A 26,590-nucleotide genomic window follows, 5' to 3' on the forward strand; every position below is an offset into this window, starting at 1 on the left:
TACTGGCGCTAATCTGACGCTGCCTGGGGCGACGCATATCACCGCCGGGCGATCAGGGGGCTAAACCTTTATTCGGTAATAAACGGCGGGTGCCCTGACACTATGAAAAGTAAACCAACTAACCAGCGTCACCCGTAACGGTTATACGGTGATCAGTGGTGAAAGGGTTAACTAGGGGGCAATCAAGGGGTTAAAACATTTATTAGATAGTATATGGGGGTCCCTGACGGCGAACCTAAATATTTACGTTCCTAACTAGCGTCACCAGCGACACTAATACAGTGATCAGAAAAATGATCGCTTAGTGACACTGGTGACAGGGGGTGATCAAGGGGTTAAAACTTTATTAGGGGGGGTTAGGGGGTACCCTAGACCTAAAGGGGGGTAACACTCACTGTCCTACCACAGTAACTGTCACTAACTGACACCAATGCAGTAATCAGAAAAAAAAAAAAAATACTGCTTGGTGTCAGTGTTACAGGGAGGGGGGAGGGGTGATTGGGGGGGGATCGGGGGGCGATCGGGGGTGTTTTGTGTGCCTGGCATGTTCTACTGTGTGTGTGTTGGTGCACTTACATGTCTTCTCTCCTCGGCGCTAGAACGGAAACTGCCGAGCCGAGGAGAGATGACATCACATCCTCTGCCTGTGTGTACTATACACAGGCAGGGGATGTTCCTCATTGGCTGGGAGCGATCGCGAGGGGGGGGCCACGATCGGATGGTCTCCCCCTCGTCTCTCATCGCTCCTAGCCAAATGCCGACCGCCGCTGGCACCGGGGGGGGGGTCCGATCGGACCCCCCGCCCGCGGGAAGGCAATCACGTATGGGTACGTGATTTTGCCTGCCTGTGCCATTCTGCTCACGTATATATGCGTGAGGCGGCCGGCAAGTGGTTAACCACTTGCCTACAGGGCACTTTCACCCCCTTCCTGCTCAGACCAATTTTCAGCTTTCAGCACTCTCACACTTTGACAAAATTACTCGGTCATGCAACACTGTACCCAAATTAAATTTGCGTCCTTTTTTTCACACAAATAGAGCTTTCTTTTGGTGGTATTTACTCACTGGTGGGTTTTTTATTTTTGTGCTATAAATAAAAAGACTGAAAACACTGAGACACTAACAAGCCAGGAAATTACAAATACCCCCAAAATGAGCCCTTTTTGAAAAGTAGACCCAAGGTATTTAGTAAGTCGCATGGTGAGTTTTTTGAAGTTGTAATTTTTTTCCCACAATTCTTTGCAAACTGAAGATTTGTGTTTGCTTTTTTTTTTTTTTTCTTTTACAAAATTGTCATATTAACAGGTTATTTCTCTCACACAGCATATGCATGTTTGCAACTATACACCAAAACGCATTCTGCTACTCCTGAGTATGGCGATACCACATGTGTGAGACTTTTACACAGCCTGGCCACATATAAAGGCCCACCATTGAAGTAGCACCTTCAGGCGTTCTACAAGCATAAATTACCCATCTAATTTCCTGACAACCTATCACTTTTGAAGGCCCTTCATATTTATAACATATAGCATTTACATACCAAAAATTACACTCAAATTCTATTGAGGAAAGGGTAAAAAAAAAAAAAAGTATTACCTGTGGTTTTAGTAGTGTTCCCAGAGGAGAGAATTGGTCCAGGCAGCAGGCAGAGATGTGCTTAGCAATAACAATAGTAATTATCCAGGCAGGAATATTGTCTATAGTCAGCACAAGGATATTGTCAGCCAGCATTTGTACCTAGAAATTGTCCAGGCAGAGACAGCCAGCACAGCCATATTATTGGTCCTGGTACACCGTTACCTGCCAGCACTCATTATTGTACCACTCTCCAGCCTTTCATAAACATACTGCCTCTTGCTACAGCTAATTATTTGCATAGTCCAGGTAGCAGGCAGAGGTGTGGTCCTTTCATGCGGCAGGCAGAGGCATGATGGCAGTAAGTGAGCAGCAGGCTGAAGGCCGCAATCAGGTAAGACTTGTGCACAGGGGCACAGAGGTAGAGGCTTCACCCACCCAAATTTCTATGAAGCCTCTGTACTCCAGACCCTAATTTGGAAATTACGAAACCTGGAGACAAAAAAAAATAGTTTTCTCCATCCTGAAAAACATTTCTGGAGCCCCTCACATGTGATACCTCTGTGTACTACAGTAGCAGGGCAACAGATCAGTCCAAGCGGTAGGCAAAAGCATAGTCCATAAAACAGGCCAGGGTCAGTTCACGTGGAAGCAGTCCAAATGGAAGGCAGAGGCATAGTCAGAAAACAGGCCAGGGTCAGTTCACGTGGAAGGCAGCGGCATGGTTATTTGAGGAGGCATGGGAAATGGTCAGCACAGATGATGAGAATGGGGAAATGGTTAAGAACATGGGCTAATATTTTTGGGATGTGTGATAGTCGGAAGCATTTACCAATGCAAAGGCCAAGTTCGGAGGGACACTGGGGACAATGGTAGCTGGTATCTATTCGAAATACTCTTTTGCTGCCTACTCAACATCGTTTTTTTGCCATTTTTGGCCTGCTTCAGATGGTGGAATGTTGTCCGGGAAGTGGCGCTCATGAAGTCGGCTAACAGCATCAGAGCGAAGGTTTTCTGGGGGAGTGGGGGGGGGGGTCTTTGATGGTAGATGAGGAACGTGACAACTTCTTCAATAAATTTTAGGAAGTGGGCAGGGCTTTCCGTGAATTTGGTGTGAATTATGTAGGCATTATAAATGGCCAAATTAATTAAATAGATTGCTACTTTCTTGTACCAGAAACGGGACCTCCTTATTGATAAATAGGGCTGAAACATTTGGTCGTTGAAAAAATAAATAAAAACAATTGATTTCAGTAAAATTTTGGGTATTGGTCTGCACACCTGGCTGTGCGGTGAAAGGGGGAATTCTTGCTGATCCTAAGTCGGAAGGCAGCCATGTTGGATTGGCAAGACCAGCTGGAAGATGTGTAGTGGCCCTGGGGGACGTGGCACTCCATTGCTGATAGTTGGGGAATTTGAAGTTCCTGTACTGGCATTTGGGCGTGATGCTGCGGCAGTGCTGGTACCTGGCCTGGGCATTTCTTGTGGTCTTTCGCTAGTGGAGGCGCTGGTAGTGGGCCTTTGGTTTTGGGGTCTATCGCTGGCGGCATTGCTGGTACTGGGAATTTGATCCTGGGGTATATTGCTGGTGGCTGCCTGGTTTCCAGAGCACCGTGCACTTTTAGGAGGGATCCATTCTTCCTCTGATTCATTTGCCGATCCACTTTTCAGAGTCCTCCACTAGGGTAAGACCTTACCCTGATCCCCCGGGGCGTTAGGCTCCAGACAGGGACTGAGGTACTCAGACAATGGGTCCATCTGGCCGAAACCAGGCGGACCCCCGTTTACTGGAAGGTCTGCCGAAACAGACCAACCCAAGTACAAGTGGGGCTCCCCCGAAGGGAGACCCCCAAAGGAGAGGGCGAACCAAGCCAGAAGGCCTATGTCCACCCCTTCCCAAGACTTTCAGAGTAGGCCCGAGGACCCACACCCTACTCGCCACACAGTGACGCAACGTGTATACATTACAAACAAAAAAATACAAAAAAGTGACAAACACGGGGTGAATAAAAGAGTGAGGGAGATAGTAAGATGGGAGAGTGAAAGTGACCATTGTGTAATACAGTGGCCGGCCCTCCAGCCAGGCATAAAAATGTCCCCTGGTCCTAGCCAAAAGGCTCGTCCCAAGAGGCAGGTGTGAAAAAACGTGTGTAGTGGTGAAGTGACCATGGTGCCATAAAATCAAGTGCATAAACACAGTGACTATACGGCACCCCTGAACTGCCACTTCAGGGGCACATTCACCACTGGCTTTCCAAAGCAACCCTGACACACAGCCCAGACAACAGCAGCCCCCACCCCAACCAGGAAGGCCTGGAGTTCAGGAAACTTGGTGAGAGCCCTTTACCATCAGGCTCCACTGTCGTTCTGTTCCTCCTGCCTAATTATATTCGGGAGATACTGACCACTTCCCCCCCCCCCCCCCCCGAAGGAGGAGTAAGCGTTCTCTCCCAGAAAAACTGGCTGGAGCTAGAGCTACCCCAATCTAGGCCAGAAGGCCAGGGGCCCGAGCCTCCGGATCAGACCCCGTGGTTCTCCATCCCCATCAGAAGGCTTCCCTTTCAGCTACGAACTGCTCCAGGTCACCTTTACTCCAGCAGGCTTTGCATAGCAACCACCATCCCTTCACTATTTTGCCATAGATCAGGGACGGAAGCAAGCGCCACCTCCTGGAAACTGATAAGAACAGATACTACACTTGATCTTAGCCGAAAGGCAGAGAAGCAACTGTTACTGATGGGCTAGGTGACAGACGGGTGGGAGGTGACGTTCACTGATAGGTGATGGGCGACAGGTGACGGTCACTGATGGGTGACAGGTGACAGTCACTGATGGCAGTCTCTGGTGACTGGTGCACTTTATGGAACTGATAGGTGACAGGTTGAGGGTCACTGATGATGGTCACTGAATGGGTGACAGGTGCATCGCTGATGGCAGTCTTTGACTATGACAAATGCACTTTGTGGGCACTGATGGGTGACAGGTGCACTTTGTGGGCATTTTGTGGTGACTGTTGGGTGACAGCTGCAATATGGGGGGGGGGGGGGCGTTGTGACAGGTTCTCTTCTTCTTTCTTCTTCCCTTTTTTTTTTTTTTGTGTGGTGTTGGTACTGACACTACATATATCGGTAATTCACTGCTCCTGGCTCTTCTCTCCTCACGCTGGAAACGGTGTGTTAGTAGAGAAGAGCCAGTAACAGCTAGTAACCGGTCTGTGTTTACATTAAGTGGTCGGCTGTGAATGGATCACAGCCGATTTTGTGGTAAACAGCCGCCTGCTATTGGCTGTTTACCCTTGTCGATGACGAGCAGTATTCCTGGGAACACGCTCCCAATCGCGCGCATGCGCTGTCTTAGGAGGGGAATATCATTTATGATCGGCCGTGACGTAATTGCGGCCGATCAAGTGGTAAACAGTCATGTCCAATGGCTTTTCACCCCTGTCTGTGACGTGCTGTGTCTTGGACACGCCGCCACCGACAGTGCAGGGCTGAGCGCCGCGCGCATGCCCTGTGTGAATGTGCCACCCTCATATGAAGTTGGCCCAGAACGAGAGCCGCACCGCTCCGTTGTCCTATGATGGTGGGCGAACGGCAACAGGTTAATCACAGCTGTCATGAATGTATCCCATTCATGTCAGTTAAGTACATTGCTGTTATAAACATTATTGCAACAGGAAAGTGAAGAAAAAAATCCCTGAAAAAAAATGGTAAAAATTAAAAGAAATATGCTATAGAAATGTTTAAAAAAACAAATGAAATAATTTTTTTAACATACTGTCACCAATCGGCATCACTGACACGCCAGTCATATGATGACGTACTGCACTGGTTACAGTATGTAAAAAGAAAAAAAAAGTGAAAAAACCTTTATATAATTTCTTCATTTTCCAAAATATTGTGACACAAAATTGTAACTTCAGAAAACTTGCCATGCCTCCTACTAAATGTTTAATTTCCAAAAGGGCATAATTTGGGAGATATTTGTACTGCCCTCGCGTTTTAAGGACCTCAAGAAATGAGATTGGCCATCAGTACACCAGGATTGATCAATTTACAAATTTTATATAACCGTTTGTAGTAGGGGTCGGCCAATTATCAGCGGCCTGTATTCACTTTTTTCTTTTTGAAGCATCGGTATCTGTAACAAACTTACTGATGTTACCGATATTGCTTCAAGGGGTTGTACCGGGTTGATGCATGCAGCTACAGGCATGCAGCTACAGGCTACCGTTTTTTAGAGCGGACGGTCGGCTTTTGGCTGTTATTACAAGCAGCGGGAGGGGTCATCCCCTCCCACGGCTCTGCTCATGTCTACCCTCCCATCGGGAGGCCTGAGCGGCCAGCCGCCACGTCTGTCGCCTGGCCTAAGACCTGAACAAAGCTGATCGGCTTTGTTCGGGTCTCAGATCTAGTAACCTGGAAGTGATGTCATGACATTACTTCCAGATTACTGACATTCTAAAGGCGCCAGTTTTAATAAAATAGAAAGTATTAAAAAACTACGATCTTGACATTTTTTGAATACTTTCAAGTGCAGAGGAGGGGTTTGGGGTCTTATAGACCCCAGATCCCTCCATAAAGAGTACCTGTGCTGCCCATTACTGTCACAAGACATGTTTACATTCCTTGTGACAGCAATAACCATGATAAAAAAAAAAAATGGACAGTGCAAAAATAAAAAAGAAATCTACAGAATTTTTGCGCCTGATATCGGCTATTGACCTGAAAGGCAGACGAAAAATCTGTATGGGCTCTGAAAAAACTAGATCGACCCCTAGTTTGTAGGTGCTGTAACTTTCACACCAACCAATTGATGTACGTTTTTTGCCAAAGACGTAGCAGAATAAATTTTTGCCTAAATTTATGAAGAAATTTTCTTGTATTGGATATGTTTTATAACCGAGTTAAAATGATTTTTTTTTTTTTTCCTAAGATTTTCTGTCTTTTTAAGTTTGTCATAAAGAACTCAGTGTTGATCAAATACCACCAGAAGAAAGCTCTGTTTGTGTGAAAAAATAAAAATTTAATTTGGATACAGTGTTGCATGATGATACAATTGCTAGTTAAAGGAGCAGAGTGCTGAATAGCAAAAAAGAGCTGGTCATTAAGGGGCGTAAAACATTCTGGAGCTGAGGTGGTTAAAGCAGAACTACAGTGCATCTGAGCACCACAAACGCCATTTTAAGTCTCTTTTTTTAACATTCAAAACAAAATGCCCATCCATTCATGTCTTCATGCTTTATTTTGCTGAGAAATCACTTTGAAAACCTTCCCCTAGGATTTCTAGTCACAGCCATCTCGAGTAAGGGCCAATGATTTCTGTAGCATTTAATTCCTGTAATCCATCTACCCTTAGCACAGGCATGCAGGTAGGAGGAATGCTTAGCTGAGAAAACCCCTCCTGAAGACTCCTGGGATGTATGACATCATTTTCCTAGGCCTGGAAACCAGGAAGTAACAGAAGAAAAAAAAAAAGGTGTAAAACCAGTAAATATTATATACTTTTTTTTTTTACAGAACTCTGTGTACATAGGAACAAAGATCTGGCTGTTTTTTTCCATCTTTGCAGGGAACAATATACTTTCTCATACAAGTACATGGTACAGCAGGCACATATGAAATGTTGGGTTTACACACCCTTTGGTGCATTTGAAATCCAGTGTACATGAGGCCTATAGCAGAACTAAACCCTTCTCTCTTTTTGCAGCTGAAGGTGACTAGATCTGGCGTTGCCAGGCATTTGATCAGCTATGACACCAGCTATTGGAGGGCTTTAAGGCTTATGCACATAGTTGCATTTTTATCAGTATTGCATTGCTTTCTGGTGCTAAATGAGCGTCTGTTGTTTTGTACAGGCCCTTGCGCACAGTTGCGTAAAGATCCATAAACTTGAGTTGCACCCTAATCGTAAAATTTGCTTCTCAGGGCTCTAGTTTAAGCGTGTACTCATGCAAATATATGTACATGCTTTTCCTGCATAAATTTAAAGTAGAATTCCAGGTTTGCTTGGGCCAAACTGGCCTAAACAAATTATTTCCCTTACTGAACAAAGGGTGTGCTGTGTGTGTGCTGTAATGGACTGTTATAGCATTGGCTACATATACTTAGCAGCTATGTGTTCTGCAGCGATACAGATGACTTCCCTTCTGCTGCTTAAATTAAAGTGGTATTAAAGTCTTTGTGTGTGTGTGTGTGTGTGTGTGTGTGTGTTTTGTTATTTAAAAAAAAAAATGCTTGTAAAACGCCTGCAATATATCTGAAAAAAGGCCCGGGGAAAAAAATGCTTCAAAATCGCCAAGAATACGCTCTGCTTGGGTGAATGCATGCTAATTGTCTTGCAGGTGTTATCTGGTGTATGTTTCTGAGTCCTTCAAGTCAAGTTCCCCATTTAATTTTGTTTAACCTTGTGTATTCACACACGGAGCTGCGTCTCGGCCCCACCCCTTCATCATCTTCTGATTGGCTCACTGGCTGTGAATGACATTGGCTCCTGCTGCTGCCAAAAGCCAGTCAGGAGTGCGAGTCCCTGGAGAGCCAAGGCTCTCGTGGACATCGCTGGATCCAGAAGGAGGTAAGTATTAGGGGGGCTGGGGGGGGATTGCTGCACACCGAAGGTTTTTCACCTTGTGCCTTTAAAACCACTTTAAAGAGAGTCGGTCTGAGTGCTTCTCCTCCTCAATTCATATTTTTATCAATGAATACAGGGCTGTTTGTCCAAGATGGAGAGTCAAGTGGATGATGTCATTGATAAAAATACAAGGCTGCTCTTGAATGGTGGAGAAGCACTCAGCCTGACTGTCCTTAATTCTGGCAGCAGACAGGAAGTTGCCTGTAAATATTACAGGAACACAATGCCGCTTAATGTATGTAGCTAATGCTACTTCAGTCATTTTTTTAAAGAGATTGTAAACCTCAGAAAAAAAATAAATAAATAAATAAAACCTACAAAACAAAGGCATAATGAGCTAGTAAACATTTCATGCTAGCTTATTATAAAATACTTACCTTGGAACGATGCTCTGCAGTGCCTCCTGCACTCCGCTCTCATGGCGACCATCTTTTCTGGAGTTAAATTCGGGTTCGCGGGCTCTGGCGCTGTAATTGGCCAGAGCCGTGATGATGGCACGGTTTCTGAAGCACGAGCAGGCCATTTCTTCAGTGCGCATGCGCTGATGACGTCAGCGTATACAGTAAATATCTCCTAAACCGTACAGGTTTAGGAGATATTTACAGTACCTACAGATAAGCCTTACTATAGGCTTACCTGTAGGTACAATTAAAGAGGAAGACTTTACTTCCTCTTTAAGTCCAGGTTCACACTGATGCAGTGCGAATTTAATGCAGTTTTTGAGGGGACTGGGCATAGCTGGAGACTAAATTTGCACAGGACCCTTTTTTTAACCGGATTTAGCCTTTTTTTCTTGCTGATGGGTATTGCATTGATGGGTATTGCATTGATGTGAACGGCCTTCATAGAAAACAATGTATTTTCAGATTTCATGCAAATCTATGGCATTCGGTTCACGTCAGATTAGCATCAGTGTGAACCGGGCTTAAGGCTCCATTCACACATAGGGGTTTGAGTTGCCGCAACTCTGCCTGCGATTTCAAAACACTCTGATAAAATGTCAAATCGCACATCATCGTGTTCAGGAGCCAATCATTTGAATAACACCTAAAAATGAGGGGCGATATTGTCGCACGAAAAATCACACAATGTATGTCGCCCAAAAAATTCCCAGAACTTTTGGGCGACAAGTGTGGCCTGATTTGGTTTGCATGACAGACGTGGTAGAATCACACCCCGTTTTAGGTGTCATTCAAATGAATGGCACCTGAACATGCTGTTGTACGTTTTAAAATCGATTCTGCCCACGATTCAAAACTCCTATGTGTGAATGGAGACTTGCACCACACACAGCAGATGCATCCTTTTGTAATAGAAGTGGCATAAAACCTGGAATTCTACTTTAAATCTTGGCTTTCAAACAAAGCTAGGAGAAAGAGGGATTTTCCACACATATAACGGCAAGTAGACATTTAAGTGTTTATACGTGTATAAACATAATCACTGTAAGGACCAGCTAATGTGTTTTTGTTTTGTTTTTTTTTTGAGGGGGGGGGGGTTTCCTCTCAAAATGTTTCTGCAAACATCTGCCGGCGCTCTCTTGCTTCGGTGATCAGTATTTTTTTTTTTTTTCATGTGCATGAGCCTTAAAAGTTGGCTGAGAGCTGACATAAGCACTGTTACGGCACCCCAAGTATGAAAGGGGTTAAAGCCGTTTAAGACATTCCATTTCCGAACACAAAGGCAGCTACCGAACACTCCGATCAGCCGAACAAGAAACCCATACGAATAACTCTCCCCCCAAATACGAGACAAGGCTCTGTCTTGAGGGTCAAACAGGAATGAATTTTTATTGAAACAAATACAGTCTTATATACAGTAAAAGGAGGAGGTGTATACCTCCTGCTCATATTACTTTGAAAATACACCTGTGACCAGACCTAATTAACATGAGCTCATTAACTAATCCCTTCAAGAAGCCTATGTGACTTCGTGCCCTCCTGGGCATTGTATGATTAATCAGGATTTTACTACAGGTCAGACTTGTTGTCACTGAGCTTCACACATTAGTATAAATACAGACTCCTTCATGCAATTGCGGTTAATTAGCCCAGACAACAATGGCTGAAAGAGAGGCCACACTAGACTCATTTACATTATAGAAGACAACAGAGACAGGTGGCTGGAATTGACATCAGCATCTCCTCACAGTATGTGTCCCAACAGTATGAATCAGTCACTATTTCTAATATGGCAGATACAGGGTACATTATTTTCTTGGTCACCCTGCACCCAAAAGTGACTCCCGTCACAAGCAGGACTGTCAACTGTAAATTATCACCAGTCATGCCTTGAATGTTATACACACCGCGAATGTACTAAAAGGCAGAATGTTATGGAATGTTTAAGAATTGAACCAGTTCACCTCTTATATCTGTATACCCACTATAGACCACAGCAATTTGACATTTTTGCTATGGACCGGTTTATTCTGCAATATATTTTTGCACACCCAGCTTAGTGAACATTTCCAGCGATGGTGAGATGAATGCACAGGAGTGGCATCAACTCGGCCTGTCCAATGAACGTGGGAGGCGATTGGTACTCGGAAGCCTGCTGCCCAAAGATGTTAGCGACCAGGGGGAAGCTCTAAGGCACCACAACGCTGGAGTTAAGACAAGTATAGTTCCACGTTAAAGTAAAAAACAAAAGTTTATTTTTATTTTTTTTGTTTTTGGTAGAGTAAGGTAGGGTTACAAGCCCTGTGACCTTCTATCCTTTTGTTTTTTTTTTATTATTTTGATCTGTGTCCCTTTGCAGAGATAAGATTTCACTTCCTGTCACATAGTCAGGAGGTTTAAAGGAAACACCTTCAAAGGTAGGAAGGCCTTTGTTGTCACCAGAACTAGTGTCCCCAGTGGAAGATTTCCCATCTACTGTTCTGGTTTTTTTTTTTTTTTTTTTTTTTTTTTTTTTTTTTTTTTTAAACCTTCAGTTACAATGGTAAACAGGACAAATAGAGTAAATCTCCCTAACCGGAACACAGACAGCAGTAAGAACCCGACAAGGGTTCTGATCCCGCTCCACTCTGTCCAAAGCTAAAATAAGTTTTTCCTTTAGTTACATTTTAAGGCCCCTTTCACACTGACAGACTGATCGGGTCCACCTGTCAGTTTTTCTTCCATCCATAGCCCTCTATGGTGCGGTGGATGTCAGCGGACATCCGATCCGGGCTGCAAAAAACAGACGGATGGCAGATTGGATGGAAACAGACAGGCAATCCGTTTCCAACTGACCGTCCCAAAGAGAAGAGCAGGCTGTGTCTTTGTCCATGGACCTGTTATCCACCTGCTCAGTGGAAAGATTCCCCGCTGAGTAGGCGGATCTGCTTGCGGAATTCTGCTCTGTCTGAAATGAGATAAGATGACCAAGCAATACACATTTTTAAGGATGAACAAGGTTTTCTTTTTGAGATATTGTATTGCAAACATGAATTTCCCAAAACGTCTTTCAGGACAGCACCCGAGAGATCATGGCTCCTCCTCCCACAGGAAATGCCTCATCAATCAAATCTTTATCAGGAGGCCTCCACGTTGCTTCCATCAGTTTTTTTTTTTTTTTTTTTTTGTGTTTCCTCCGGCCGGAGGAACACCTCTGGTGGGGGTCATGATCTCTCAGGGCTTTCCTGGGAGATGAAAGGTTCTCACCTGTCAGTTTTTTTTTTTTTTGCTAGGAGAGTGATCCTCCCACTTGCCTCTTGCTCCTACTTCCGTGCTTGGGGAGAGCCTGTACTGCTGGGAGTGCTGCCTTTTTTTCTTGCTGATGGGCAGTTTGCAGTGGATCGCAGGACGGCAGCGGTGCAGGGCTGAGTAGACGCCATTGTTCTGGTGGCCGAGGAGAGTCCTCGGCCACATCCTGTGCAGTTTCCAAGTAGAGGCAGCACTTCTGGGTCGGGTGTGCAGCGTAATTTCCGGCCGCAAGCTCAGGGGAGAGGGCAGGGTCACCTGGTGCCTTCTTAAACCTCCGGAACAGCGCTGCAGTGTTTTTGAATCCAGGCACCGGCTTACCGCACGCGACCGCAGTGCACTCTTCCATGGAGGACAATGCAGCGGAAAAGGGGGCAAGCCATGGCACCAGCAAGGCCAAGGTAGGGGACTGTGTCCTTTTTGTTACTCTGGGACGTTTTCACCTCACCCCTCCCCCCCCCCCCCCCCCCCTCCTGTCCAGTGAGCTCTCCCTGGAAATTGTAGTTCAGTGGCTAGTGGGTTAGCACTTCTGCCTAGCAGTAGGGGAGACTTCACAAAAGGTGTTGAATGGCTTGCTTGGGCACAGGGAAGTAAGAAGTTTTTCTTTCCTAGTGCACCTGAGTGTTGTGCAGCCACCTTTTTTAGCGTGGTCCTTTGTTTTTTCTTTTTGTTCAGGCCAAAAGCTCTGTTCAACCAGTCAAGAGAAGGTTCCCTGTCTGCAAAGAAAAATTAAGTGAAGCTTGGACTAAATCTCTTTGCAATTTGCATCTCAGATTTAGTCAGGGAGGAGTCTCCATCCATTTGTGGTGATCTGGTTACAACCATTAAGGATGAGCTCTGTGCCACCTTTCAAGCCTTTAGGTCAAACCTAAGAGAAGGACCAGGTCCCTCAGGGGAACCTAGGGCTCCGCAGCCATCTTCAGTATCCCAAGGGGGTTCCCTAATTCTGGCAGGGGTTCCGTTCTCCCAGGATACTTCCCAAGAACCTGCTTCCCTTGCTCCAGATCGAACAGATTCAGAGGAGGAAAATGAAGCAGATGCTGCCGCTAAGTACAGGTTGTCACTAGATGAGGTTGGAGGATTCTTGAAAGTAATCCATGCTACCTTGGGGATAGAGGAGGAAAAGAAGGAGCTCTCCCTGCACAACTGCATGTACGCAGGTCTGGGAAACTCAAAAGGCCTTACTTTTCCGGTCCATTCAATAATCAGACATGATAAAAAAAGAATGGCTGGAACCAGAGAAGAAGCCATTTTTTTCTCAGGGTCACGAGAAGATTCCCGTTTTGAGGAAAATCTTGACTCTAGCTGGATTCCGCTTTCTCACAGGTCTCAAAATCAACTGACCTCGCCTTTGAAGATATGGGCGCACTAAAGGAGCCCATGGATAAGAGGATGGACCTGCTTCTTAAAGGAGCCTGGCAATCGGTAATGAACAATCTGAAGCCAGCAATGGCAACATGCGTTGCTAGGAATTTGGAACACTGGATTAATCAGATGAAGGCCCATGTTACTGCGGATTCCCCGAAACAGGAGATTTTGGACTCCTTTACAACTTTATCTGTAGCAGTATCGTATATTGCAGATGCCTCGGCAGAATCTATACGCATGTCAGCCAGGTCCGCAGCGTTAACGAACTCTGCTAGGAGCGCCTTATGGCTAAAAACCTGGCCCGGGGATGCCGCATCAAAAAACAGGCTGTGTAGCATTCCCTTTGCAGGGGATTTGCTGTTTGGTTCGGAATTAGAATCCATTCTTGACCGAACGGCTGATAAAAAGAAATTGTTTCCGGACAGGAAGAAGCGGGTGCAGACCCATAAGCGGTTTTTTTCAGCCTCAAAAAGGACAGCAGGGAGAAAAAACGCAGAGCAAAAGAAAACCATGGTCTCTCCAGAAGCCCAAAGGTAGGAGTGGAGTGCTCTTCAATCCTCCTGCGACTTCCGGAAAGCTGCAGTGACTACTCCCTCCCGGTTGGGGGAAGACTCCAGGAGTTTCTTCCACAGTGGAGAGGCATTACGTAAAACCAGTTAATTGTAAACGTGCTCTCCCCAGGATACGTGATTGAATTCACGGAAGAACCTCCAAAAAGATTCTTGGAGACAAACGCCCCAAGGGATCTAGCCAAGGCTCTCGCCATGAAGTCCCTAATCCAGGAACTGAAATCCCAGAGAGGCATTGTTCTGGTCCCTACAGGGGAGTTCTTCCAGGGTTTCTACTCGCATGTATTCCTCGTTCAGAAACCCTCAGGAAAGTTCCGTCTCATCCTAAATCTCAAGATGCTAAATTGATTGGTAGAGTACAGAAGATTTCGGATGGATTTCATTTTCTCAGTAAAAACACCTAAACCAAGGGTGCTACATGGCATCAATAGATTTACAGGATGCCTTCCTCCACGTATCCATTGCTGCCAGGTCCCAGAAATATCTGCGGTTGGCATTGAAAGTAGGGAAGAAGGTGGCACACCTGCAGTTCAGAGCACTCCCTTTTGGCCTGTCATCTTCCCCAAGAGTGCTCATGTAGGTAATGGCCGAAGCGTTGGCACCTTTGCGTTTAGAAGGAATCTCAACGATTCCTTATCTGGACAACCTGCTGTTTTTTGCTCAAACCAGAGAAGTGCTTCAGATGAACTTGGTCAGAGCTCGGGCTCACCTAGAATCCATAGGATGGATCTTAAACCTCCAAATGTCGAATCTGGTTCCCTCGCAGGAGGCGTTATTCTTGGGTTTCCGTATCAACTCAGTGGAGCAAAAGGTTTTTCTTCCAGAAGAAAAACATATGAGTTTGTGGAAGTGGTGTTATTACAGTGCAGTCAGCTCCTGTCCATAAGGAAGATCATGTCAGCATTGGGAACCCTGACCTTTTCCATACCGGCATTTCAGTGGGCAAGGCTCAACTTCAGACCTCTACAAAGTTTTTTTTTTTTTTTTTTGTTTTTTTTTGTTTTGTTTAAAAACCTCTGGTCACCAGCAAGATTCACTGGACTCGCTAGTAAAGGTTCCGACCACGATGAAAAGGAGTCTTGGTGGCTGAACCAGACCAGGTATTCAGCAGGTCTGTTATGATCCTTCCCAATCCAAGTAAGATTAACAGATGCCAGGTCCTGGGGTTGGGGGGCTCACATGAGCAGTTGCTGGGCTCAGTGCTCGTGGTCCACAAGAGAAGCAGTAAGGTCCTCAAATTGGAACGAACTAAAGGCAATAGAAATGGCCTTAATGACGTTTTGCCGAAGAAGTTCAGGGACTGCATATACAGATCCTGTCAGACAACACCACGGCGGTGGCCTACATAAACAGACAGGGGGGCACCATAAGCAGAGTTCTTCAGTGCCTAGCAGGAAGCATTATAAGATGGGCAGAGCTCCATATTCCATCCTTGTCCGCAGTCCACCTAAAGGGGACTCTAAACAGGGTAGTGGATTTCCTCAGCAGAAACCAGGTATACGAAGCGGAGTGGCGATTGAACCCAGATGTCTTAAATATGATCATGAGTATGGTAGTGTCAAGATTTTTCCTCTTGTGGGACTTTGAAAGGCAGGAGTCTTAAAGCAATATTTAATTCAAAAATATAAATTTATTATGAAAAGTTAAAACATGACAGTATTCAGAGATGGATGCAAATGAAGTCGGATGTTGGCATACAAAATATGTGTGAATCTGATACAACATTGATAAAGAGACACCATACACGGCTGTCCAAGCAATGAGCTGGGACAGGAAGCCCGACGCATTTCAAGGTTGTAAGTAGTTAGACCTCTTCTTCAGGAGCTGATGGTGAAGTATGTTTGTCTGGAAATATTTTACAAAAATTACAAAGTGAGCTGACTTAACTGATACAGAGCAATTAATGGTCATATACACTAGACATACAAAGCATCCAATTTAGTACATTTAAAGTATTCTAACCGTATCACTTTTGAGCCAACATCAGGATAGCATCCAGCTCCAAAGAAAAATTGGGGATAAATAGTTTGCCACCAGGGATCGGATCCGTGGGCCAGAGCTTCACATCAGTGGAACGCACAGGACCAACACCAAGACTGAACACATGGCGTCCTACCACTGAAGAATGTCACCTTGGATTCAAGAGAACCCTAACCCTTTGTTCATCTAAGAAAGAAAAAGGGGGGATATAGGGGAGAGGGTCAGAAAAGAGAGGAAGCGTGGTACTTTACTCCAACAGGGAAAAAGGGGTAGGAAACAGCAGTAGAGTAAGCCTTGTAAAGGCCTGCTAATGTTAAGGTTTAGCCCAATATAGAAAATATAAGGGTGGTAATAGTTGGGATAAATGATTAAATCTAACCCTTACATACCTGCTGATGCATAAAGGGATATCATATATCCATGAAGAACTCCTCAAAAGTATTATGTTAACAGCAAGTAATATTAGACCACAGATGGATCAATCCCAAAGGAAGGCCGTGGGGTCATAGAGATGACAAAAAACAGCTAAGGGAAGAAAGACAGGAGTACTCAGTGATTTTTGATTCCAGTCACTACAGACCCCAAACACGTCCCAGACATATAGTGTAGGATGTGTAAATTAACCACATCCACTGTTGAGCATAATTAGTGAAAATTCACACATATATCTAAAATAGCTGTAACCCAATAGCTCTGCCATTACTAAACAATGTTCAAAAGTTAGTACTGTTGGCACTATACCTGAGGAGTGAGACGACCACACGATAGTCCGATGCCTGAGCCGGCATGCACCTAAGCATCCCCCTGTGTGTGTTTAAATCAACCAGCTGATTGGAAGTAAGTGCCAACAGCTGGATGATGTAATTGGTGCAGTGGGAGGGCTCGCCCTCCGAGTCCCTGGCGTGCAAGCCAGCCCCCTGGATCCCACACCAGGTAACCTCCTCCAGAGAGAGGGGACGGACTGTCGTGTGGTCGTCTCACTCCTCCAGGTATAGTACCAATAGTACTATCTTTTGAACATTGTTTAGTAATGGCAGAGCTATTGGGTTACAGCTATATAAGATATATGTGCAAATTTTCACTAATTATGCTCAACAGTGGATGTGGTTAATTTACACATCCTACACTATATGTCTGGGACGTGTTTGGGGTCTGTAGTGACTGGAATCAATCACTGAGTACTCCTGTCTTTCTTCCCTTAGCTGTTTTTTGTCATCTCTATGACCCCACGGCCTTCCTTTGGGATTGATCCATCTGTGGTCTAATATTGCTGTTAACATAATACTTTTGAGGCATTCTTCATGGATATATGATATCCCTTTATGCATCAGCAGGTATGTAAGGGTTAGATTTAATCATTTATTAATCCCCACTATTGCCACCCTTATATTTTCTATATTGGGCTAAACCTTAACAGTAGCAGGCCTTTACAAGGCTTACTCTACCGCTGTTTCCTCCCCCTTTTTTCCTGTTGGAGTAAATTACCACGCTCCCCCCCCCCCCCCATATCCCCCCTTTTTCTTTCTTAGATGATCAAGGGGTAAGGGGTCTTTTGAATCCAAGGTGACATTCTTCAGTGGTAGGACGCCCTCTGTGTTCAGTCTTGGTGTTGGTCCTGTGCGTACCCTGATATGGAGCTCTGGCCCACGGATCCGATCCCTGGCGGCAAACTATCCCCAATTTTTCTTTGAAGCTGGATGCTATCCTGATGTTGGCTCAAAAGTGATACGGTTAGAATACTTTAAATGTACTAAATTGGATGTTTTGTATGTCTAGTGTAGATGACCATTAATTGCTCTGTATCAGTTATGTCTGCTTACTTTGTAATTTTTGTAAAATATTTCCAGACAAACATATACTTCACCATCAGCCCCTGAAGAAGAGGTCTAACTACTTACAACCTTGAAACGCGTTGGGCTTCCTGTCCCAGCTCATTGCTTGGACAGCCGTGTATGGTGTCTCTTTATCAATGTTGTATCAGATTCACACATTTTGTATGCTAACATCTGACTTCATTTGCATCCATCTCTTTTAATACTGTCGTGTTTTAACTTTTCATAATAAATTTATATTTTTGAATTGAATATTGCTTTAAGACTCCTGCCTTTCAAAGTCCCACAAGAGTAAAAATCTTTGCTTTTTGTGTATGATCATGAAGAAATGGGGCGGCCAAGAGTGGATCTGTTTGCGATTCAGGAAAATTCACAGGTGTCTTTTCTTCTCCCTGAACAGAAATGAGTCATCCCTGGGGGTAGATGCTCTGGCGCACAGTTGGAAATTTCACCTCTGCTATGCCTTTTCAGCTTATACCTCAGGTTATAACACAAATCCGTAAAGAGAATACGACAGTAATCCTCATCACTCCCTTCTGGTCCAAGCGGGCTTGGGTTTCATCCCTTCTACAGATGCAACTCGAACTGTATTGGCACCTTCCGTTGAGACAAGACCTGCTGATACAAGGCCCCCTGCTTCACCAAGAGGTAGCAAAACTAAAACTCACAGCTTGGCTTCTGAGGAGCAGCTTTTGAGGAGAAAAGGATTTTCGGATAGGTTGGCTGCTACCCTCCTATCTAGCAGAAAGAGTTTTACCAGAGCAATTTATTTCAAATTCTCGAAAGTTTTCAACTCCTGGTGCACAGCATCTGGCAGATCCTTAAAAGAGATTTCTTTTATCCTGGAGTTCCTGCAAGAAGGAGCAGACAAGGGCCTAGCTGTCAGTACCCTCAAAGTTCAAGTTGCTGCACTGGGGGTATTTTTGGAAAAATCTATCTCATCAGAACCCCTAGTGATCAGATTCTTTAAAGCCCTCACCCGGTCCAGACCAGTAGTAATCAGAAGCTGTCCAAAGTTGGACTGATCAGTTGTTCTATAGGCCCTGACCAGGGAACCTTTTGAACCCATTAATTCAACCTCCCTGAAACTGATTACTTTGAAAACATGTTTTAGTGGCTATAACGACAGCTTAAAGAATTATTGAGCTGCAAGCATTGTCAATCAGGGAGCCATTTCTTTTTCTATTTTTTCAGACCGAATTGTTCTGAAGAAGGATCCTAATTTTTTACCAAAGGTTGCTTCGGTCCAAAATCGAGCTCAGGAGATGATCCTACGTTTTTGTTCTAATCCATTGGGTAAGAAGGAAGAATTCCATACCTTGGATGTTAAAAGAGCAGTCTTAAGTTACCTGGAAGCCACTAAGGTCTTTAGGCTTTCAGACGCATTATTTGTTTCATTTGCCGGTAGTAAAAAAGGAAGACAAGCTACCAGAGGAACCATTGCCAGATGTTGAGAATGGCTCAGAGGCCTATTCCCTTACAGACCAGGAGAGTCCAGTTGGTATTCGGGCTTATTCTACAAGAGCTTTGGCGGTGAGTTGGGCGGAAAAAGCTGGTGTCACCCCCGAACAAATCTGTAAGGCAGCTACATGGATGAGTCTGACGACCTTTGCCCGTCATTATATGTTAGACCTCCCGACGGCTGGGGACCAGGCTTTCGGAAGGAAAGTCTTACAGGCTGTTGTCCCACCCTAAATGGGGTAAGTCTTGATTATTTTCTCTGGTGCTGTCCGGAAAGACGTTTTGGAAAAATTCAAGTTAGATTTACCGGTAACTTGTTTTCCAATAGTCTTTCAGGACAGCAGTAACCCGCCATTTTATTCTGTTGCTGTAATACTATGATATAACTGTTGCTTATTTGTTGCAGCCGGGGCTGGAGGTTCTCTAAAAAAAAAAAAAAAAAAAAAAAAAAAAAAACAACTGATGGAAGCAGCGTGGAGGCCTCCTGTTAAAGATTTGATTGAGGTGTTTCCTGTGGGAGGAGGCGCCATGATCTCTCGGGTGGTGTCCTGAAAGACTTTTGGAAAACAAGTTACCGGTAAATCTAGCTTGAAATTTTTTTTTTTATGCAATCCTCAAACATAATAAAATGGAGGCAATCAGTGCACACAAACAAGAAAATATAATTAAAATAACAGTTGCAAGCTGAACACCAAAAGGCAAACCACAACATGTAAAATAATAGATATAAAAAATAAAAAGGTGCAGCACAATGATGAAAGTCCATAAACATCCAGCATATTATGTAATCCACCGCGTGATATTTTGGAATGAGCCAAATGCTATAGCCAACGTTCTTGGTGAAAGATCTTCCACCGTCAGTAAAATTGTACTCTTACCCGATAAGATGGACCATTTAAGTGAACAAATGATCAAACACACTTGTTACCCACTAGGTGAAGAAGGTGAGTAGATCCAGCAGCATAGACGGAGGACTTCCCAGGTGGATAGATGAGGTATATAGAAATGAAAAAGTGAACACAATCTAAGTGTACACTTAAGTCTTTTATTGGGGTAAAGTAAAAAACAAAGCACAATGTACTGTATCTCATGCACAAACTGATAATGGGATTCTATCAGCCAAAACAAAAACTTGCATCGGCAGTGTAACAGCAGTACCATAGCAGTGATCAGCGGTGTGAGAGCGGTATCACAGCAGTGGTCAGCGGTGTGCCGGCCGCCAATGAGTGACAACAGTGATCAGCGGTGTAACAACCACCAATGAGATCCACAGGCGAACAGTGGGTGACGTCCGCAATGTAGCTCCTCCCCCCTGTACATACATTACGTCCAATGCGGACGTAACATGGGGGGAGGAGCTACATTGCGGACATTGACTATAGCATTTGGCTCATTCCAATATATCACGTGGTGGATTACATAATAAGCTGGATGTGTATTGACTCATTATTGCGCTGCACCCTTTTATTTTTTAAATCCTCACACATAAAAGTAAAAAACTAATGTTCGTGTGTTTGTGTTTTTTTTTTTTTTTTTTTTTTTTTTTTTTTTTGGGGGGGGGAATAGTGTTGCTTTAAAAAATGGTGCCATGGTAGATAAATAATAACCTAATTCTATAATTTGTTTGAAAGGACACTGAAATTATAATTCTGGTGAAAAGCATTGCAAAGTTATCTACACTTGGAATACAGCATTTTTTTCAGTTTTGCACTTTATGTGACATAAAATTAAAAATGAACAAAACAAAAATGAGAAAAATTTTAAATATTGATGGTTAACGATTTAATTGGGGCTTGTTAGGGTAAACAAAGGTAGGTGTGTGTGTTTTTTTTCTAGTCAGATTGCTTCAACTGACATCCTCAGCAGATGAAGCTCCTCCCTTTTGATGTTTTAAATAAATGTAATTAAGAGGGTACAAAAGTAATGTTTGTGTATCTATATTTCCAGTCTGAACAGTGTTGATAAACACTGTCAGGCAGACATTTTTTGACCGATGCAACTGCTAGAGCTGCTCTATGTACATAGCAACTTCTTGCTCTATTTTAAAGTATCAGTTCACCTTTGTGAACATTTTATATTTTACACCCATATTTAGAGTGTAAGATGTTTAGCATGTGCCCGTTTTGTTCTGCTCCGTGTCATTCTTTCACAGGGTTCTGTTTATGAATTAATTGCAAGTACTGTCAGCTTGTGGTCTCCGTGAACTACCAGGGTGCTGATGAGCGCTCTAAGGCCCCTTTCACACTGGGGCGGTGGGGGCGTCGGCGGTACAACAGCGCTACTTTTAGCGCTGCTGTACCGTCGTTCTTGCAGCGGTATTCGGCGGCCGAAAAAGGGTTAAAATCCCTCGTACAGCACGGCTATAGCCGCGCTGTCCCATTGATTTCAATGGGCAGGAGCGGTTTAGGAGCGGTGAATACACCGCTCCTAAGAAGCGGTTTGCAGGACTTTTTTCACCGTCCTGCCAGCACTCGGGCTTTCACACTGAACAAACAGCGGAGGCTGTTTAGGGGCGGTTTGCAGGCGGTATTTTTAGCGCAATACCGCCTGCAAACCGCCTCAGTGTGAAAGGGGCCTAAGTAGTTCATTGATCCTTCCTGTCATTCCGTAACTGCCTGCCAATATCAGAAGTATGGGTAGACAGCTGCACAGACAGTCTGCAGGAGCCTGACGTTGTGCCCACAATCGCAGCTCCAATGCTTTTACAGCCTCCAGAAAAAAAAAAAAAAAAAAAACAACTAATGGCATATTTTCTTAACTGCAAAAAAGTGCATTTATTTTTTAATGGTGAACCTATCCTTTTAAGAGCTGGACATTGCCAGCAGGTGGGGGAAATGGCAGCAGGGCTGAAGAACCGAATGTACAACACATGCACTGTGTACTTTTGAAGGGTTTTTTTTTTTTTTTTTTTTTGTGGGTGTGTAGAGAGCTAATTCACAACATTTATTGCACATTTTGTAGCTTGAACTTTCTTTTGGGAAACTATGCTTCATGTTGTTTATTTTTTGCTGTGTCATATATATTTTATTATGCACATTGCTGATGAAAGCACACTTTAATTATTCACACATGGAGGAATTGTTTACCATTTTTGGGTGATTTTGCAAGACTGCACGAGATCACTTTATTATCCTTTTTCAATTTGTGTATTGTGAACACTTTTAGGTTTTGATGCTGGTCCTACACATTCTATTTCCACACCATGGTCATAGATACAATTCTATTTACTCACATTAGCGCGAAGGACACTTTCACATATTATGTGTTTGAACCTGATGACATCCCCTCCTTCTCTAGAGCTGCCCTCCCCTAAAGCTGCCCTCCCCTCCTCCCCTAGAGCTGCCCTCCCCTCCTCCCCTAGAGCTGCTCTTTCCTCCTCCCCTAGAGCTGCCCTCCCCTGTCTCCTCCCCCTAGAGCTGTTCTCTCCTCCTCCCCCTAGAGCTGTTCTCTCCTCCTCCCCCTAGAGCTGTTCTCCCATGTCTCCTCCCCCTAGAGCTACCCTCCCATGTCTCCTCCCCTAGAGCTGCCCTCCCATGTCTCCTCCCCTAGAGCTGCCCTCCCATGTCTCCTCCCCTAGAGCTGCCCTCCCATGTCTCCTCCCCTAGAGCTGCCCTCCCATGTCTCCTCCCCTAGAGCTGCTCTCTCATGTCTCCTCCCCTAGAGCTGCCCTCCCCTCCTACTTATTTGGTGTCAAAAGTCAGGGTCCCCATGTTAGATATACTAACACGGATCTTGAGTTTGATTTGTTATATTTTACCAGAGGCAGAGCATTCTCTGAATGAAGGTAGACCAAGGCTTTGTTCACACTGTGTTGTGGGAACACATGCAAAATCACACACTTTGCAGCAATGCACAACGATGTCAAAGGACCTGCGATCGCTGGAGCATAGGGGAGAAGGGGCTGCAGGAACCAGACTTACAACACAGAGGATCAGATAAATAATACTGCATTTCTAATGCCTAGTACACACTACTAGTTTTTTTTTTTTTTTTTTTTCGTTCAATCCAACAAGGCTTTTTCAGTTATGCCCGTTCAACAGAAGCTGAGCGAACAGCGGGCTTCTGTCAAACCGGCTGCAGTACACATGGGCCGAATGTCGGCTGATTTTTTTATTGAACCGGCCGATGCCGTCCAACATTCGGCTCGTGTATTAGGCTTCATTCTCCTAAACATATATAAACATTTTATTCCTTGTAGTAGATTGATGCAGCAATGCAATGCAGCTTTTTTGCTTTCCCTGATCTTCGCTTTTCGCCAGCGGGGAGCCCAGTACTCGATCCGGTGCTTGTGCTGGCTTAAAATAGGTGTCTGGACACCGGATCATCTCCGATCACCTCCATGGTCTAGAACAGGGATCTTCCAACTACGGTCCTCTAGCTGTTGCAGAACTACACGTCCCATGAGGCATTGTAAAACTCTGACATTCACAGACATGTCTTGGTATGATGGGAATTGTAGTTCCTGAACAACTGGAGGACCATAGTTTGGAGACCCCTGGTTTAGAAGACCGGAAGCAATGAGCATCTTCATCACTTCTGGCTTCCCGGATGTTAACAGCGCCATTATTAAATTTGGAAAGCATCTGAAAACGCCGATCTTCATGTGATCAGATGCTTGTAAGGGCAGAGCAGACATCTGGGGTCTAAGAGACCCCTGATCTCTCCATAAAGAGTACCTGTCACTGCCTATTGCTGTCACAAGGAGTGTATACATTCCTTGTGACAGCAATAAAAGTGATTAAAAACTTTTTAAAGAAACAGTGTTAAAAAAAATAAGTGAACGCTTGGTCCTGCATGTACATAAACGGCGATCACACCACACATGGGAGGTATTGTATCAGAGTGGGAGCAATAATTCTAGCACCACACCTCTACTGTAACTCTAAACTGGTAACCTGTAAAGGCATTTAAATTGTCGCCTATGGAGATTTTTAGATGCTGTAGTTTGCCGCTGTTCCACCGGTGTACGCAATTTTAAAGAGTGACATGTTAGCCATTTATTTACTTGGTGTAACATCGCTTTTACGTTACCAAAAAACTGATATTTTGTTTGTGTGCGTTAAAGTGTATTTTTTCCCCCCAAAAAAAACACTGTGCAAATACCTTGTGACATAAAAATTTGCAACACCCACCATTTTATTCTCCAGGGCCTCTGTTTAAAAACACATATCATGTTTTGGGGTTCTAACTTAATTTTCTAGAAAAAAAAATATGATTTTTACATCTAGGAGAGAAGAGTCAGAATAGGCTTGGGAAGCAAGTGGTTTATTACTATCCCAGACAAAGTATGCACTAAAGGCTCTTTTTAGATATTTGGAGCAGATAAGACTTTCTGGTTTATGCTGGACAATGCTGTATTGCTTGACACTACAGCCTGCATTTTAACTCCCATTTTATAAAATGTAGGCTACATGGTCCATCAGTTCTCTCTATTTAAAGCCTATTTCTCCAGAACAAAATTGGGTTGACCTGAGCGCTACTCAGCCATTGATGTGAAGCTTTGTTTTCTATGAATGAATATTAAGCTTCTTCTGATTGAGGATGTGAGACAAGCAGATGACATCACAATCTTTTTGGAAAAATCAGCACTAGCCTCCCGTTGCTGGTTTTGATGGAGATTCCAAACCAATAGTTTGTCTTTAGTGGATTTGGAGTGCAGAATAAAAGCGTATGCACTCAAAGCCTTACTACAAAATTTATTGTTCAGTTATGTCAAATCATATATTCAGCAGTAAAAAAATATTTTTCTGTGCTATTCATTTCTATCCTAGTGAAGCAAATAAGCAGAATGTACGTTGTCAGAAGTGCCTAGAGATTGGCCATTGGAGCTATGAATGTACTGGGAAAAGAAAATATCTGTACAGACCTTCCAGAACAGCTGAGCTAAAGAGAACCTTGAAAGAGAAAGAAACCAGAATGCTTCTAGGTCAAAGGTAAATATTGCCTTCGGACTTGTACATTGTCTTGTATTTTATAGCAGTGAGATGCTCACAGTTTTTATGCTATTGGTTTAGTGGTATTGAATACTAATGTCATTTTGAAAAGTTGGATAGAAATGATGAAATCTATTGATGAAACCGATTTATGTATTGGTTGTGATGGAAAGTATGCACACTTGGGACTTTTTACAATTTTTATGTATAAAACACACATTTAATAATGTGTTTACAGCACGGCTCTCTTTTTCACTTTCATCACATAAAGTGAGTTCCCCAAGCCTCCATTCTCACTAGCATAGTGCAACAAGCTTGTGCATCTTTTTGAGCTTCTCACATTTTTTAACACATTCTTGTGTATGCATAAAGAGACAGTACTTGCTTAGCATGTTTGGGATGCCATTAACAAAGATACTGCAAGCACAGCAGGTATCTTTTGAGCATTTCCTAATCCTTAACTCATGCAAAACCACCAGATCAGTGGAATATGGGCTTAGATCTCTTGCATTTCACTACTTCAACCATAAGGAAAAACACAGATCCAGTGGTGTTCAGTGCCCGACTGAATGAATAAAAACTAATTAAGGTGGACTGTTAAACTTTATTAATGGGGTCTCCTATTCATTATGGGTAGTAGTTTATAATTGCGTAAAAAAAAAAAAAAAAAGTGTAAGTGGATAGGGAGGGAAAGGGTTAATTGTTCTGTGTGCGTTATGTATTAAGGGGAAAGCTCCTCAAAAGGGGAACAGGCAGTAATAGGACCTGACAGAGCTTTTGCATTAACTCTTTCTCACTACTAAAAGTATGAACAAAAAAACAAAGGGGGAGTCTGTTTAATCTGTGATCACAAATTTTTTTTTTTCCCCCAAAAAATCTTCCAAGACAGCATGCAGTGCATCTGGAAAGTATTCACAGCGCTTCACTTTTTCCACTTTGTTATGTTACGGCCTTATTCCAAAATGGATTCAATTCATTGTTTTCTTCAAAATTCTATTTAATTCAAAATATCCCAAAATGACAATGTTAAAGAAGTTGTTTGAATTCTTTGCAAATTTTTCAAAATTAAAAGGAAGAAATCACATGTACATAAGTATTCACTCACAGCCTTTGCTCAAAATTTCCTTGAGTCCTTGAGTATGATGCTACAAGCTTGGCACACCTATTTTTGGGCAGTTTCTCCCATTCTTCTTTTGTATGATCTCTCAAGCTCCATCAGGTTGGATGGGTAGTGTCGGTGCACAGCCATTTTCAGATCTGTCTAGAGATGTTCAATCGGGTTCAAGTCTGGGCCACGCAAGGACATTGAGAGTTGTCCCTTTAGCCACTCTTTTGTTATGTTGGCTGTGTGCTTAGAGCTTGTTGTCCTGTTGGAAGATGAACCTTCGCCCAAGTCTGAGGTCCAGAGCGCTGTGGAGCAGGTTTTCATCAAAGATGTCTCTGTACATTGCTGCATTTATCTTTCCCGCAATCCTGACTAGTCTCCAAGTTCCTGGCGCTGAAAAGCATCCCTTCAGCATGATGCTGCCACCACCACCATGCTTCACTGTAGG

The 26,590-nt window shown here is 43.9% G+C and overlaps 1 protein-coding gene and 1 pseudogene across 2 annotated transcripts in view; one reads left to right on the top strand and one right to left on the bottom strand.

Moving 5' to 3' along the window:
• ZCCHC10 (zinc finger CCHC-type containing 10) overlaps positions 1–26,590 on the top strand; it is a 60,006-nt gene that overhangs the window by 23,409 nt on the left and 10,007 nt on the right. For both annotated transcript variants that reach the window (XM_073620655.1, XM_073620656.1), the window contains exon 2: positions 24,876–25,037. In XM_073620655.1, coding sequence (XP_073476756.1) covers positions 24,876–25,037 — 162 coding nt within the window. The remainder of the gene's footprint in view (positions 1–24,875; positions 25,038–26,590) is intronic.
• LOC141135863 (U2 spliceosomal RNA) lies at positions 4,175–4,306 on the bottom strand (annotated as a pseudogene).

Source organism: Aquarana catesbeiana, linkage group LG03, assembly GCF_042186555.1.
Source record: "Aquarana catesbeiana isolate 2022-GZ linkage group LG03, ASM4218655v1, whole genome shotgun sequence".
NCBI lineage: Eukaryota > Metazoa > Chordata > Amphibia > Anura > Ranidae > Aquarana > Aquarana catesbeiana.